At 39.9% G+C, this 17,354-nt stretch overlaps 1 protein-coding gene across 2 annotated transcripts; it reads right to left on the bottom strand.

The window, feature by feature from the left end:
• Positions 1-138: 138 nt before the first annotated feature.
• Positions 139-6,527, bottom strand: LOC134101722 (profilin-2-like). Of its 2 annotated transcripts, none has more exons than XM_062555478.1 (3): positions 6,205-6,517; positions 4,010-4,202; positions 139-2,225 (listed from the first exon to the last, which is right to left on the bottom strand). In XM_062555478.1, exons 1-3 carry the CDS (start codon positions 6,331-6,333, stop codon positions 2,128-2,130), a joined length of 420 nt encoding a protein of 139 aa, XP_062411462.1. In that variant the 5' UTR covers positions 6,334-6,517; the 3' UTR covers positions 139-2,127. The 2 variants fall into 2 exon arrangements, with proteins under 2 accessions (XP_062411462.1, XP_062411463.1); XM_062555479.1 differs by lacking the exon at positions 139-2,225 and adding an exon at positions 2,234-2,641 and having other exon boundaries at positions 6,205-6,527.
• Positions 6,528-17,354: the final 10,827 nt, after the last annotated feature.

The raw sequence follows: 17,354 nt of genomic DNA, 5'->3' as shown, positions 1-17,354 counted from the left end.
TTCACATTTTAATATGTGCACTGACTGTCATGTGTTCTTAGAAAGTCCAAATTCCAAAACAAAATGCCCAAATATTCAATATTTCAATTGTTGTAGCCACTGTGTATACACTACATCAAAGTAAAAAAAGACAATAGATCTGGTTGGAATAAATTTATTTGATCTGTCTGTAAACAACGTGAAAATCAATTTTATGGCATTTCTTGGTTTATGCATATGACAGACATCTGGACATGTTAGATTGTATCCAAGTAGGAAGAAAGGGTGCAGGGAAAAGAAAATCAACTGAAGAATATCAGCACACAAGCACTACTTTGTTTTCTTTTTCTCCTTCAATCTGTACACAGAACTTCACAAGGCCTGAACATTCTAGATTTCTGCTAAAACATTCTTAACCAAGTGCTAAGACGACTCCTTTCTCTGGACTAGACCTAAAACCAGCTCCACAATAGCAACAGATCTTGAGATTATGGCACAGATTACACAGTAAATGTTTTTGTCTTTTGTGTTTAAATGTCAACAAGACAACCAAAAATGCTTATTCCAACCAATAACCCATCTCCCATTCAATGAGTGTCATTCTACTTTTTCCATCATTTTTAATAAGGGTCTTCATTTGGACATGACATTTAGTACCGAGCAAGGACAGACAGGGTGATACCACATCTTTAGTTCATGACTTTAGAAGGCAATTTATTCCACAGTTTTTTTGTTTCTTTTTTACACAGCATGGGTTTACAAATGCAGTAATTAATAATAATACTAAAAAAAAAAAAAAAAACTCTGTTCTGAAAAATTGACAAATGAGGAGACTGCCACTTGTTTTCTATTACAGGGCCATCCACAGCATACCAGTGGTCTTTATGATGGTGCTTTCTCGAGTCAAAATGATGGTGGGGTCTAGCGTGTCTTCCTCCACAACAATTTAGAGCAAATGTGTCAAACCCGAGCTGCAACTAAAACTTGGTCCTATGAAAAATGAAATTCAAACTGGACGCAATCCAGATGGTTATATGCTGGGGCAAACCTACTGTCCAGAACGGCAGCTTTAAAAATAAAATTCAAGAAAAAAAAAATATATATATATATTACAGGAGCTGGCAAACAATAGATAAGTGCCTGAGCTATTGTAATGATGGAATGTCCATGAGATCTAGGTCATCAGGGATGTGCTGAAGAGGGTTGTTGAGGAAATTTCTACCTGCATCTCAGCGCAACGCTTTGCCATTTACACCCAGAGGGGAACCAAAAAATGCCAGACCAATAGCTCAACAGACTGCATCCCAGGAACAACTCCACCCCCTCCCGCCCACCCCACCCCCCCAAAAAAAAATCATACAAGGTAGTATCACAGAGGGTAAAGGGCTGTTAGATAATATCAATGCTTTGTAGTGATCAAGGATAAGCCTCTTAAGGGTTGGAGTGTCACCTATAATGGAAAAATAGTGTTGTAAAAAGAATGTGGAAGGCATGGTGAGGGTGGATGATTAAGGAACTAGAGTAAGGGACAACTAGAACAAACAAAAACATGGTATATGGGCAAAACTGTTATAAAGGCAGTTCAGTAGGTTCAGAAGATATGCATGCAGTTTTCCCCTCCCAGAGAAACTTGAGAGCAGAAGACCACGTGAGCTGTTCCTTCTTTTCATTGTAACTGCTCAAGTGCTCAAAAAAGGCATTAGATTGACTGAACTACCAGGCGTGGGCATACTGAACAAAATGTCAGTTGAATTTCAGGGGTATTGCAGTTTCTTTTGCTAAGTCGTCATACATTAAGTAATGGCTAAGTTACACATTTTCTAATTTCCTATATAAAGTACATATGTTGTCAATGTCCTGTTAACATGCCTCTCAATCTTGGTGCAGCAGTAGTGTAGAGTGAGAGAGGGTACACAGTGTTAATGTATGAACATGAAGGGGTAGTGTTGAACCAGGGGGATGGAGGATTGGGGCAACAAAAAAAAATAATACCAATAATAAAATAAAAAATAAAAAAAAAGAGTAAAAAACAAAAGGGGAACAAAATTGGTGGGGAAAAGAAGCAACTATGAACTACAACAGGAAGTAGTGTCAAAACGCAACAAGGTTGTGATAATGAGTTGCTAAGGTGGATGGGAAGAGAACGCTTTAATATCCAGACTTCCGCAGGTAGTCAGCCATGGTATACGCTTTCTTGTTGAGTTGCCCTCCATGGATACCCTCCTTTCCCATGACTAAAACCAATGCTGGAGTACACAAGAGAACACAAGAACAAAAACAATGAACTTTTGAGGGAGGGAGGGAGGGATGGAGACAAAAATAAACAATTTCCCTACTAATGGGTGCATTTGTTGACATGAGAACAGTTACACCACATTGCCCTTCACTGTTAGTAATACCGCCAAGACTTAAGATGTGACTAGTTTTGAAAGGGGAAACCTTGACAGCATTTACATTTTCAAACTTTTTCATTTTTTCCTTATTCAATTTTTTTTTCTTTTTAGTTTTTTTTTTCTTTCTTATCCACCTCTCCTAACTTTGTTACTGAACATATCAAGACTAAACTAAAACCCTGAATCCCGTAAGTATTTTGCCATTGTAAATGCCTTCTTATTCAGTCCACCTCCATGGACCCCTTCTTTTCCCATTACAAGAACCAAGACTGAAAGAAAAGAGACAGAAAATGTAAGTTTAGGGGGAAATGAGTAAGTTAGAAAAGTATTCAAGAATCCAGGAAAAAAGGCAAGTTTTCAAAAGGAACTAGAGGCTCACACCAAACACAACATGCAAGTAGTCGAAACACACAGTGCATGCCCTTCTAGTTAATTACAGCAAGGGAAATAAATAAATAAATAAATATATTGGCATGACTTATCATTGCTGAACAGAATTACTGAATACAGCAAAGGTATGATCATCTTTCTTGAGGACAAGGAAGGGAAGCTTTCTGTGAGCTTGAGGAAATGTGTAATTAACATGAATTATAACATTCATAGAACTTCAGAAATGTCTCACTAATCATTGTGTCAAACTAATCAAAAATATGTAATCCGACCAATAGAGAGAAATAAGTTAGTCAGTCCACAGTGGGTCAGGCTTTACAAGCTGATTGAGAAAGTGATGCATTAACACTGAAGCTAAAACCCTTCCTTGTCCTGTACAAGCTGTGAGCAGTATGCAGTACCTCTCCTCAACACATATGTGAAGGTGCAGAAAGACAAGGTGTCAAGAGTTAGGGTAGGGAAACACCCAGGAAAATGGTGAATAAATTTGTTTACATCAGGGTGGGATAACACCAAGGAGAAAAGGCGAGAAAATTGGAAAGTTGCTTTATTGAAGAACATAAATGTGAACATGCAGGTCAGTGGGGGTGAGGACCAAAGCAAATGGGCTACCTGTTCATTCAACCTCTGGAAAAAGAAAAAAATCTTAAAACTGCCAGGAGATAAGTTGAGAAGTTGCTGAATTTGAAGGTGAATGTGTCTGAGAATGAGGACCATACAGGTAAACTGAAAAGCGGCTGAATTTGTCTTTAGGCTGCTCACACATTAAATTTGTTATAGTAAAATCCAGCTGAAGTTGTCAATTTGGTCATCACATCCATGGAATTAGGCAGTACAGAACAAAACTTTTAGGGTTAAGTGTGTATTCTGTTCCTAAACTTATCTATCAGAATTGCACTGACGGGGTAGGCTAAACTGACGAACACATTTGATTACCACAAAACTTATGAATCATGAGTGAAAGACAAGTGACAATGTAATTCTTTACATTTCATTATTTCGGTGTCCCTCTACAAACAATTAAAGTCAGTACCTTCATATACAAAGCTTCAATATTACATTCTGAAGCTTTAATGAAATATATTGAGGAAAGGTGAATAGCTATATGTATACATGCACACCCACTATCTATCGGTCCAACTACAACAAATATATAATATGCTTTTGCATATCAAATTCAATCCTCACCAAAAAAAACACCACAAAACTCATTCATAATCGAGAACATAAAGGAGAGGGAATCTTACCTTTGCCCGCTTTGCCTACAGAAACATTGTATGTTGGCTCTCCTCCTTGACTCTTCGTCCTGATGTCCATTGTCCAGTCCCCATCTATGTTGAGGCTGTCCCTGATGACGGAGCACTTCTTGTTTCCTAATGTCATACCATTGGTGAAGAACCCCTCTCTGTCTTTGCCTACGAGGATGTCGATTTCTGTGGGCTAACCAAAAAATCAGAGTGGAAACATTGCAAAAATAAGTAGCAAAAATCCCTGAACTCTTGAATAGCAACCTTTCTTCGGTGAAGGGGTAAAATTAACACACAAGAAAGTGATGTGAACAAATGGGACTAAAATATGGCATCATTGCCAAACATGTGAATTAATTCATGTTTTCTTAGTTGGAAAGTAGATTAATGTTCAGCTCCTGTGCACCTTGACATGGCATAAAACTCAGACCTCATCATTTAGTTAGAATCATGCCTCTGCAATTAGCCCTCTACATATAGGCACTGCAACTTGTTTATTCCTAGAGTTGCTATAAATCCCAGACACTGACCTGCAGGAGATAAGCGTATCCATAAAAATGAAATGAAATAAAACTAGCAGTTTTGCAAACAACGTACAATTAAATTAAGTTTAAAGTGAGAATATTGCATCCACCCATTTGATTATGGATAATTTGGGGTTGCCTATTACAGGACCAATGTTTGAAAATGCTTGGTAAGTTTTTGTTTGTGCTTAGCCAACATCTCAATCCTGTCACAAACTTCAGTTCTTGTAAAGTCAAACCCATGCCCCTGTAACGTATACTGCCCTACTATCAATCATAATCAATAGCTCTCTGAGGTAGTGTGAAATTATTAAATCCTTGGAATTGTGCTTCCTTTTTCAAGCTTGCTATGCATTCCTGGCAAGATAAAGTTGGCTAATGTACGCTTGTAGCATTTGTATGCATGTTGAGCACTAACAACAGTTAACGTTAAAGGACGGGGACTGGTGGCGAACAAAGTTAGCTAAATTATTTAAATAAACCTTAATGTTTCCTTTATTTAAAAAACGACGTTAAGAAACTTAGTCCGAGTTGGTCGTGCCTGCCTTTCATTGAATGTCATTTCGAAAAGATTTGTAAAGAGCAAGCAAGTTGGACTTATTAACTAACTGGACGCAAGAAAAGTTGGACATCACTCGACTTAATCCTCGCCAGCTAGCTGGCCAACATAAGTCATTCAATATGGCTAGCTTGCTAACTATACATTAACGCCTGTAAACCCAGTCGACACAAACTAGTGAAAAGGGTTATTTCAATCACTTACTGCACGAAGCAGCGTACCTAATCTGATTTCGAGTAGATAACACTGAGAGTTCTACCAACATAATTACAAATATAGAAAGCACAGACACCTAACGCATGGCTAACATTAGAATGAATAAAATAGGGAGTGGAGGCGCCATCTTGGGATAGGAGCGGGGGGGCGTCTTTTACTGTCTATGGCGTCAACGAGGCACACATTCTTCAAGCCAACTACGAACTTAACGTAGCCTACAGATAGAACCCTTCTGAGAGACACGAGTACGCCCATAACCTGAAGTAGCAAGCTAATGATTTTTTTCGAATCTTGCCGTTTACTCACCCCTCCCTCGAAACTAACCCGCAAAGCATTCCCGGTAGATATTCGGTTGTTAGCGCTCTAACGTTAGCTAGCAATAACATTACTTAGACTGCAAACCGTGACTTGGAAATAAAATCACTGCTGGATTATAAAGCACTGGTCGGATGGATGGACTGGTTGTTGGTCGTCGTAATTTGCCACGCTGAAACATTACACTATATTGGCTAATTACCTTAAGGCTATACGTTCCAAATTAATTTAATCAACACTGTCTGGCTAATCGACAAGCAAGGGAAGATGGTGCTGTACATAATCAACACTGCATTTTCTGGATAAAGGATCACACCGACAACTGTTACATTACTAAACCTGATTTTCACCAGGTATCTCCTACCTCTGCATTCAACGTCCAACGAAAGACCATGTGTTGGCTACGGTTAGCACGATAGCAAGTTAGCTTTAGCTACTGTTAACTAAATTGTGACTGGGGCTTTCCCGTTAGAACAGGCCTAGCCAAATGGTATTCCAGACGTCAATGAACTGACACGCTTACGCTCATAACAGCTAACAACGAATATCTGCAATGTTTCAATTGTTGGAAATATTCTTACCGTTATGTTGGCGAATTCACCGTTGGGGTGTGATGCCCAGACGTATTTAGCGTCAGCGTACCCAACAATGGCGGCGTCCTGGCAGCTGCCATCGGCCATTAGGTTGTCCACGTAGGATTGCCAGCTCATGCTTGCGTATTAGTTCAAATACAGAATTATTCTTAAAAGAGAGACAAAAACTCTCTGGCAAAGCTGTTGCTCGAAAAGATTGTATAAATTGCCGGCTGTTATGTCTCTAACAGCACCCCGGCTCCGCCGCGTCCCTGCTATAATCTGAGTTTGGGCTGCAAAAGAAGCCACCGCAATCAGGCAGCGACTGGGTGTAGTCCCTATGAAATCACTCCGCGCAGTCGTTCTAAGGCTAAAATTTGTAGCGAATCACAGTCATAGGCGGAGGAATAAATGTTAGATCTAGTTGTTTTGGTAGGGGTAGTTATTGCTCTATTGTGCGTCTTTCTTCTAGTTTTTTTGCACTCTATTTTGTTGTGTATCTCCGTCCGTTTCTATCGGACTTCCAGCTAAGTATTTGAGGACATACCTAGCACCGTCTTAATGTTAACATCAATGCACAAACTAATGACTTGTTGAGGTTGTTAATATTCGACTTGATGCACTTCTGTTGCAATGTTAAGAAGTTCTCTAATTTACCAGTTAGTTCCTTTAGGCTGACATTTTGTCATGTAGCCCACGCTGCAAAATCATGGATATATTTTAAACCCATAACCGAAAGCTGACTAGGTCTACAAAAGAAACGAATTATTACAAATCAAGGACCTGAATAATGGATGATAATCAGGTCTAAGCTATATTGGCCATTTTGATTTCCACGTCTAAGTATGGGTCAGGGTTATTATTGGGTCTTAAATCAAGCCTTCTGAGATGGGTCAGAGAGGAGCGTGAATCAGGATCAAGACCCAAGCCATAATGTGTCCCCTTTCCTTTCAATAAGTGATTCTCAGTAGACTTATATAGAAAAAAATCTAGGCCTATGTTTATGACAAAAAACATTGTTTCACTATGGAATACTGTTGAATGTGCCTAAGAAAGCCTAAATCATCAAGGGGGAGGGAGATTACACAGATCTTGCTGTGTCTGGGTAGGGTCTCCCTCCTGCTCCCATCCCTCGCAGTGTGAAATCTGGAGCTAATTTGGTAATCCATGCAATCTGGAAGGGCTGTCGCTTGTGATTGGGCTGTAGCCTATACTAGTACCGAGGGTGAATATATAATTTACAATCCAATTTATTCAACGTTACCTCCATCAAGTTATGTGCAAAATCCATTCAGTAGTGTTTGCACAGTCCTGCTAACAATAAAAACACCACAGCCAAGAAACAAGGAGAAATATTGAAACAACCTCCAATTGGCAGTGGTCAAAACCTGGCATTTTTAGGGAAGTAGAATAAAGGTCTGCTTGGCCTTAGCAGAGCTTAATTTAAGTTCTAACTTCACGCTTGCTTTACACAAGGAGACAATATGTTGTTTCAAATCATGTTTTCCTATAAATATTCAGAGTCAGTGGCGTGCTCAGTCCTAGCCGCTACGTGTGGGCATTTTTAGGTCCTTGTTGGACATGTCTAGTTTGTATTAAAGACATTTTAAACTTGTGGGGTGCCTTGGTCGTGGATAATTCTTTCTCTTTTTTCATGTTTTCCTATGTTGATTAGACTGGTTTCAAAAGTGTCCCTATTAATCCTGTAATTAAACATGGAATCACATTTGCTCTCTTATGCATTGCCATACAACCATATCTCATTAATGCATTCCATTACGTATGCTCTTGAATGGGCAAATCATGTAGCTATATGGAGAAGACCAAAGGTCATCACAGTGGCAGTTTACACACAAACTGAGACATGTGGTGAATACAAGATGATAAATGTTGGACATCTGGGAAGCAAAGATTTATCCCTCAGTTCTTACAGTTTCCAACCACATACAACAGCTGCACCCATTTCCCCGCCTTCACAGCAACACACTGAATCAGCCATTCATCTGTGTGTATTCTGAGGAGTGCCACCAGTGTGTCCTCCTGGTGAGTTATGAGTGAATAAAGAGTGAGTGACTAGACTGTGATATGTGCACTTAAGTGATCAGAAGTGGGAATGGCTTAGTGACTGATATCATTCCTTTCTGTGTGTTTATATTCACAGTCTGCATGTGTCTAAGTTAATGAAGTGCAAAGGGCATGAAGGGGTGTCGATGAACAGTGTACCCTATGTGTGGCCTATATTTACGCACAATGTAAATATGGCAGCAGGCAATGTATTTGTCTTTTCTCTGATTTTCAGACTTTCAGATGAGCAAAACTCCCACATCACCCCTGCAGGAGGAAGAATCAGGTTTTTATTTAGCATAGTGTCTTTTTCTGTTTAAAAGACTGAATAGCAGCAATTCATGTGAGAAGACACTGGAGCCCCACCCTCCACTGACGTGTGTGAGGGCTTGCCAGGGCTGTAAAACTCAAGCATGACGTGTCCTCTGACATGCATCCAGATTTTTCTAGAATGTTGGTTATCATATGAGGAAGGTGACACACATGACTGATTTCAAAACATTGCTGTGGTTCTTATGGTCGTTAGTACCCTTCCAGAAGTGTGACTGGAGAAACATGCTTTTTGTACCCAATAAGCTATGCATCAAGAATGGGTCGTATCCGAGAGCTCACACACTTATGACCTCAAGACTCTCGTTAAACGGGAGTTATAATCTACACTAAAAACATAAAGGTGCTTACATGCTTCTTTAAATCTCTTGATGATTACATGGAGTCAAAACTTTGTGGTGAACCATAACATCACATGAAAAGCTGCCTTGATAGTTCTCTGAAGCACTGGAAAAAGGTTATTCTCAGGCACCACTCTGAGGAGCCAGTATACTGTCCCCATTTTTGCTTTTTTTTTTTTTTTTTTGAGTGTATAGCTACTCTAGTGGGACTAGTTTTTTTCATTCTGGAGTGAAAAATACAAATAGGTACTCAATTGCCCCACATCACCTATACCCTTCACCACCTATTTGGCATGGTGTTTTTTTCAGTTAGCCTATTAGCTGGTTTGATTGCATTGAGCTCAATGAGCATCAAACAGGTTAAACTTAAAGGGTTTTCAATTAAGGCATTAAAAGATCGATTTCTAAAAGATGATTTTATATTCCACACTAGCATGGGTTCATATACTATTCTCCCCACTGTATGTATGTGCCTGGGAGCCATCTTGTGGCAAGTGGCTGTAACTGCATCTTTGACAAACTATGCCAGGTGTGCACAGTGGACAGTATGGTGCACTCCACCTCTTTGCAGGGGAGGCAATACCAGGAAACAGCTCTGTAGCCTTATTTTGGTATAATGTAAAGCTCCGGGGAGAAAAAAACGCTACACTCAGAAATAGCAACCACCCTTACACCGAACAAAGTGAATCAACCTGTTCTACTCAGCTACCTCACACTTCAATCTACAATATTGTTATTAATACATCATTTTTGCTTTGTACTGCCTTGCACTATAGATTTATATTTCATCTTAAACCTCATAATACTGCACTATTCACATTCTCTCTTCAATTGTATATTACATTCTGCGTCTTGCCTCTGCCTGTTGGGATGTCCACGGCCATGGTATACCTTGCAGGGACAACAAGGCCACCCATAGCATCTATTTATTTGTAAATGTACATACTGTATTCCTTTATTTATACATATCTTATGTTATTGTTGAGTACTTGAGAGCAAAGATTAACCGGAGTCAAATTGTTACGCAAACCTGGCCAATAAAGCTGATTCTGATTCTGATTCTGACACATTTTTTTGATGACATCCAATGGTTTTGCTGAGTGACATTCGAATGAGTTGATGGTCATATTTAAAACTAGAAAACACTCAGAGAGCACAGACCTCCGCCTGCAACTGTTCTTCCTAGGTTATCATATATTTGAACCTAAACTATTCAGATCGCCACCACGTGGCCATACCATGCCATTACACCACTTAGCTAAACATAAACGCCGATGGAATCCCGACGGAATTACGGATCACTCCCAAAATTTGATCGTTTCTTCCTTGGGTCATGTCCGACTTTCCCTGACAGACAGACAGACAGACAGACAGACAGACAGACGCCGGCCGGTCCCTGATGAAAACATATACCTCCTTGGCGGAGATAATAATAATAATAATACATTTTATTTGTATTGCACTTTATATTTTGGACAATCTCAAAGTGCTACAAAATTATAATGCAAATGGATAACAGATAAAGACAGATAAAAAAAATAAAATAATGCAATTTAAAATAGATTAAATACATACATACATACATACACATACACGCGCGCACACACACACACACACACACACACACACACACACACACACACACACACACACACACACACACACACACACACACACACACACACACACACACACACACACGTGTATATAAATATACACACACACAAACGCACACATACAACACACACACACACACACACACACACACATCAACAAAATACATTTAACAGAAAGCTTTTTTAAAAAGATGGGTTTTCAAAGTTTTTTAAAAAGTTTTCAATGTCTGTGGGGCCCTCAGGTGGTCAGGGAGGGCGTTCCACAGCCTGGGAGCAGCAGCAGAGAAAGCTCTATCACCCATCCTGTGGAGCTTGGTTCTGGGGATTTGGAGGGTGTTAATGTTCGTTGACCGCAGGGGGCGTGAGGAGGTCTGGGGGGTGAGGAGTTCCTGTAGGTAGAGGGGAGCATGTCCATATATGCACTGGTGGGTGAGGAGTGAGATCTTATACTCTATTCTGAAATGAACCGGGAGCCAGTGAAGACTTTTCAGAATGGGGGTGATATGTTCTTGCTTGCGCACCCTCATCAGGATCCTGGCAGCACTGTTCTGGATGTATTGAAGTCTCTGGATGTTTTTGCCAGAGATCCCAATGAGGAGTGCATTGCAATAGTCCAGCCTGGAGGAGACAAAGGCGTGGATGAGCTTCTCTGCATCGCCAAGGGTGAGAGTTGGACGGAGTTTGGCGATGTTCTTGAGGTGGTAAAATGATGTCTTGCAGAGATGTTTGATGTGGGTGTCAAAAGTGAGTTGTGGGTCCATTTTAACACCCAAGTTGGTGACAGATGTTGACAGGGAGATGTTTTGTCCAGAGAAGGTGATATTTGTGATGGTGGAAGAGCAGAGCTGATGTGATGAGCCAACTAGAATTGCTTCTGTTTTAGAGCTGTTCAACTGAAGGAAGTTTAGCTTCATCCAAGCCTCTATCTCCTCCAGACATGTGGTCAGTGTGGATGTTGGCAGGGGAGCAGATGAAGTGGGGGTTGTCCTGAGGTAGAGCTGTGTGTCATCAGCATAACAGTGGAAAGTTATTCCATGTCTGCTAATGATATTGCCGAGGGGGAGCATATAGACGGTGAAGAGGGTGGGGCCCAGCACAGAACCCTGAGGAACACCACAGGTGACATTGTGGGTATGTGATTTTGCCCTGCCCAGGGCGACGTGCTCGGTTCTGCCGGTCAGGTAAGAGTTGAACCAGTTGTAGGCATTGTCTGAGAGTCCAATGGTGTACTGCAGGCGATGGAGGAGGATGTTGTGGTCTACTGTATCAAAAGCAGCTGTTAGGTCCAGAAGGATGAGCAGAGATGGGGAGCCAGTATCTGCTGTCATCAGGAGGTCGTTGGTCACCCTAACCAGGGCTGTTTCTGTGCTATGGCCAGGACGGAAACCAGACTGAAACTTTTCAAACAGGTTGTTGTGTTTGAGGTGATCAAAAAGTTGTGCTGCAACTGTTTTTTCCAGAGCCTTTGACAGGAATGGAAGATTGGAGATGGGCCTGTAGTTGGAGAGAACTTCTGGATCCAGTGTGGGTTTTTTCAGCAAAGGTCTGATGACAGCCGTTTTTAATTCAGAAGGGATATGGCCAGCCATGAGAGAGTGGTTTATGATGCTGGTGATGAGTGGAGAGACGGCAGAGATGTTGGCTTTCAGCAGGGCTGAAGGGAAAGGGTCCAGAGCACAGGTGGTTAGCTTCATTTTTTTGATGATGTGCTCCACCTCCTCCTGTGTGGCATCAGAGAAAGAGCAGAGAGGCTGAACAATCTCAAACGGTGGGTCAGCAGTTGGGAGGGGCAGGACAGCATTGGCAGAGAGGTGAGAGCGGATGTTATTAACTTTTTGTTTGAAAAAAGTAATGTGCATGTTGCACCTCTCCTCAGTGGCCTCAGAGTGGGAGGATGAGGGTGGCTTGAGAAGGTGATTTATTGTTGAAAAAAGTTGTTTAGAGTCACCTGGGCTGTTGTTGATAATGTTGGAGTAAAACTTGGACCGTGCGTCCCTCAGAGCGTGAGCATACTCCCTCCTGTGTTCCCTGTATGCCTGTTTGTCAACAGTCAATCCAGAGGCCTTGAGCCGCCGTTCAAGAACACGCCCAGCCGTCTTCATCTTTCGCAGCTCACAGTTGTACCAGGGTGCAAATAAATAATAATAATAAAAAAACTAAGAGACCACTGCAAATTCCAGTATGACTGGCAGTCAACTCATTTGAATGTTATCATCAACTGTATGACATCATAAAAATGTCCAATGTCATAAAAAATGTAAAGCTCATTTTCATTTTGATAATAGTAATAAGCAAAGCTATTGCACTGTTCAATCCCTGCACTGTTGACTTTTGCACTCATTGAACATCTCCAACATCACCTATCATGGTCATTGTATCAGTCAGTCTGCTTCTTTTTAAGATAACTGTAAGATATGATGAATTATACGATTGTGTATACCATTTATTATTACTGTAAGTTTGTTGGTAGCCTATTTTTTTTATTATTATTTATTTATCTATACTCTGTGATTTTAATATGACAACTTGATTCTCAACTTGAATCTGTCTGGCCCTAAGGTGTGCCTTCAAAAACATGGTGAAATTCAAACAGAGCGCTTCTCCTCAAATGACGCTGTTTTTGCACCGCATTCTCCCTGAAGCTGGGCTAATGTGAACATGCATATGGTGCTGAAGAATGCTGATATTTGCATCTAGTGTGAATTACATGCAAACTGCAGGGCAAAATATTATGTAGAGACATGTTTTATGGCCACCTTGTTCAGATAATGGCTAAAGGTGGGTATTTGTTGAAAAGGTGCAGTGCTGACTATAAGATTTGACCAAATTTGTTTACAAATTATTCTTTCGTGCATTAAAAACATCTTCAAACCATGAATGTTGCACTTTTAGGCTACCTTGCTCGCACTAATTCTTTGTCTCATTGCGTTGAAATTTCATGAACTGAATAACACAAAACTGCATTAGCAGTCATCATGGACATATACTGTATGAACAAATCCTTCATTCATGTTTTTCACAATGGCAGATTAAGATTCTAAATTATTGATTTACTAGCCTAATAAGACATGAATTCATCACTTTCTGTCTGTGTTCTCGTGTAAAAAAATGTTAGAGTCTGACAGACCTCAGAACAACCTGTCAAAAACATCAGTAGGCCTAGACATCATGCACCACAGATATGGCTGCCATCGCTCATGTGTACTCCTCAAGTTTATGTTTTTTCTATACCTTTTTAACTATTCAACGAATTCAAGCTGGCTCTTGAGCATATACATCTAATTAAAATCCTTTTATGAGTTCATGACAATGAACTAACTTGCTTGAAATAATATTCGCTTCACCATTCATCCTTGGTATACTGAAATCATCGATACAGATAGTGAGTCAAGAATAACACAGCACTCATTGCCCTTCATAACCGCATGACCTTTCACTCTATGCTAACCAAACATGGACCTAATCCTGCTTAAATCACAGAGACCGCTTGGCTAAATACTCTGATACTGATAGCCCACACACAGCACTGAACTGGATGGATTACTGGAATCTTTTCCTGTGGTGACCAGAAGGTCCCAGACTATTGTCCACAAAGCAGGGTGAAATGAGCAGAGACCAGAAGATGATAGCCCAGCTCAGTGTTAGGACCACCCCACAAGGTGAGTGAGGAGGTGAGAAAGTAAACCATATAAGGGTCTATCTCAAAGACCAAGATATTTGAAAAATAATAATAATAATAATAATAATAATAATATATTTCTCTGTGGCATGCTTTTGGAAATGGTATATAACAGCCCTTACTTTAGCTAAAATAATTTTAATAAATATTACATGCGTCTGCCATTAACTAAATTATTGTTTTACAGATAAACACACAATTTATATTTGTGCAATGGACAATTACAAGTCTCAATTTAGCCTTTTTCCGAGAAAATTCCCCTTTTCTTTAGACTTGGGTGTTTGTACTGGCAGAGGCAGTGCAGACCTTGCCACATTATTGTTTGCACTCTTAAATTTAGCATGAAACCTTGCCAGGTTGACCCTACTAGAAATTACAGCAAACTCAGGGGAACAACATAACTTTAGAATCAGCAGACTCACGTCTTGTCAAAAAAGGGTGTTTAGACAACTTACAAGTCCAGTGCATTTTGGGAAGGTTCAGTCTGAACTATACCCGTGCACACCAACTGTCACCATTTCCCATAAAATCTATGTGTTTACTCACTCATAACAAACAGTACTTGAGTTGCCTCAAACCATCTCAACGTGAAAAAATAAGGCTCTCACTTGCTGGAAAAGAAGTGTTTTTTTTTTTGATGTCCTTTTATATCACACCACCATAAATAATTGTATACAGCTAATCAAACATAAAAGCTTGGTTGCCATAGGCTCAATGCGACAGACTCAGTATGGGCTATTCTGAGATTTAGCCTAATGTACAGTTAATAGCATTAACAGCACAATTTAGATAAACAACTGCAAATGTATTTCTGTTCAGATGCCAGGTCAGTACTATTCAGGTTGTGGCATGGCATGGAATTAATTTTTGTCTTGAGTGGGCAGCAAGCAGCAGAATATGGTCCAAAAACAATCGTGGCTGCCTGGCTGCTAATAATGAGTTTAACCAAGACACTAAACTAAGATGGATGTATTTTGCAATCAGCTCTTGAGTCTTACCTACTTCCCTCAAAAATTCCTCTTCCACACTGTGGCATGTTCTGCGTATATGGGGTTGGCAGAGGCGTAAGATATTCACTTACTCCACCATGAGTGGACGATCTCTAAGGCCACAATGCTTATAAAAAAGTTAATCTGTTAATCTGTTATGAAGAAATATGCACCCACAAGATGCAACAAGTAGTTAAGTGAAGTAAATCATTTGTGGTGCATGCTCTCTACACATTGTATTAATAAGAAAACTAAAAAAGTTTAAAAACATTATACATTTGAACTTCAGCACACCCTAGTGGAAGCTATGAATTGATGCATTTGAGACATATGCATTCTAGTAAAGAGAACAACAGGCACACAGTCCCCAAGTTATGAACAATGATATATACACACATTCAACATGTCTGACTGTAAATGTACTGATGATCTGTTCATCATCTGTGATGATGATCTGTTTTGGGTTAAAAAAAAAAAAAAGATGGAAAATGCACCTTTATACACTGTACTTATCAAATGCACCAACTTATATGGAATCTTTTTTTGTGAAAGATACATTATACATTTCTTACTTGTCTGCATTTGAGGAGCCTGACATCTGGTTTGATTTATGGGTATCCTGAAATAGGAAAATTCCTCCATTCAGAACATTTTGGTTTAAAGCAGCCCCAGTGACATTATTAACACCTGGGGTTTTAAAAAAAACCTGGCTCTTAAACACTGTTTTCCTCATCTCACCCTTAAAGTGCAGACTGCCAAAAATATATTTTGTTAAACACAGTTTGCCCACTAGTGGGAGCTTAGCGTGGTCATAATTCTAATCTGAGTCTCTCTGAAAGGAGCCTTGCTCTGCCTGTATGACAGTGCCCAGATGTTCACAGATGTGCAGCGTCTAATTCAGACATATCCACGCAGGCTCCTGATTATGATCAAAGGTGCTTCTACTCAATGCTGGCTTGAAGGGGGTGATATTAGGGGGTGATAAAAGGCCAAATTAATTTGATCAAGATTCCATTTATAAAAGCAGTAAACATGGAAATATGGGATTTTAGGCTCTAAAGTGGAACAACTAGGGACATAGGGTACCTCCCTCCCGAAACTTGAAACAGACTTTTCTCTCAAGAACAATATTCAATGATATAGGCCTAATGATAATAATGATGATGATGATGATAATAATAATAATAATAATAATAATAATAATAATAGTAATAATAATAATAATTAAAAACTGGTAAAAAAACCAACCTGTTAGACCAAGGTGCTCTCACCATACCCAAATTCAGTATTTAGTAGGTCCAAGACATTGAGTGATCCAGGGGTGCAACGCACTCGTAATGCACATGAGTAAACATGCATTTTTGTCAAGGAATGAGTAGGCCTCTTCATTCTTTTTAAAAACTGTAATAGTTTTTTATTTATATTTATTTATCTTTCACTAGGTCTCTGAGATCTTACATCTCCTTCTCAAGGGAGCCATGGACTCACAAAAGTAATCTATTTTTTACTCAACGATTTCCATACTAGTATCTATTTATATACTACCACTATCTTAATTCAGTGATCAAGATGTACATCCCCAACTGCCCACTGCAGTCCTCTGATGAGCATCTGTTGTGTTGACAGCCCAGCTATAAACACTAGGTCAGATTCAAGACTCTTTTCCGTCGCTGGTTCAACTGCAACCAAGAAAATGATAGCTCAGCGCTGGCTCCCCCCTCACCCGCTTTGTATACAACAGTGGTTAGCGTATTTTCTAGACATAGTGAGGCTTGAGCTTTCTACAGCAAGGATTAACAAAGCCAAAGCATCAACTAACCTATGGAAAAGTGCAGCAGCACAAATATCAGACCTAATGACCTCAATAACTAGAGGAGAGTGATTAGGCAAGGTGTGATTTCTGTTTGTTTTGTTTTGTTTCCTTGAGACCGCAGAGGATGGGGGGTGGGAGATGGGTTTTGTAATTTGTGTTTTGTACACCATTTGACACTGCTTGTACACTGTAGAATTTACTCTGTATATGAATGATACAAATGGTGTTAATAAAAATGTATCTTTTAAAAAAAAGACTCTTTGCCGTGGTTCCTTATTGGTGGAATGAGTTGCTCATGCTCTCCATTCCTGTGATAGTTTTGGGTCT

The sequence above is a fragment of the Sardina pilchardus genome, chromosome 15, assembly GCF_963854185.1.
Source record: "Sardina pilchardus chromosome 15, fSarPil1.1, whole genome shotgun sequence".
Lineage (NCBI taxonomy): Eukaryota > Metazoa > Chordata > Actinopteri > Clupeiformes > Clupeidae > Sardina > Sardina pilchardus.
This window is presented reverse-complemented; position numbering and strand designations above follow the sequence as displayed.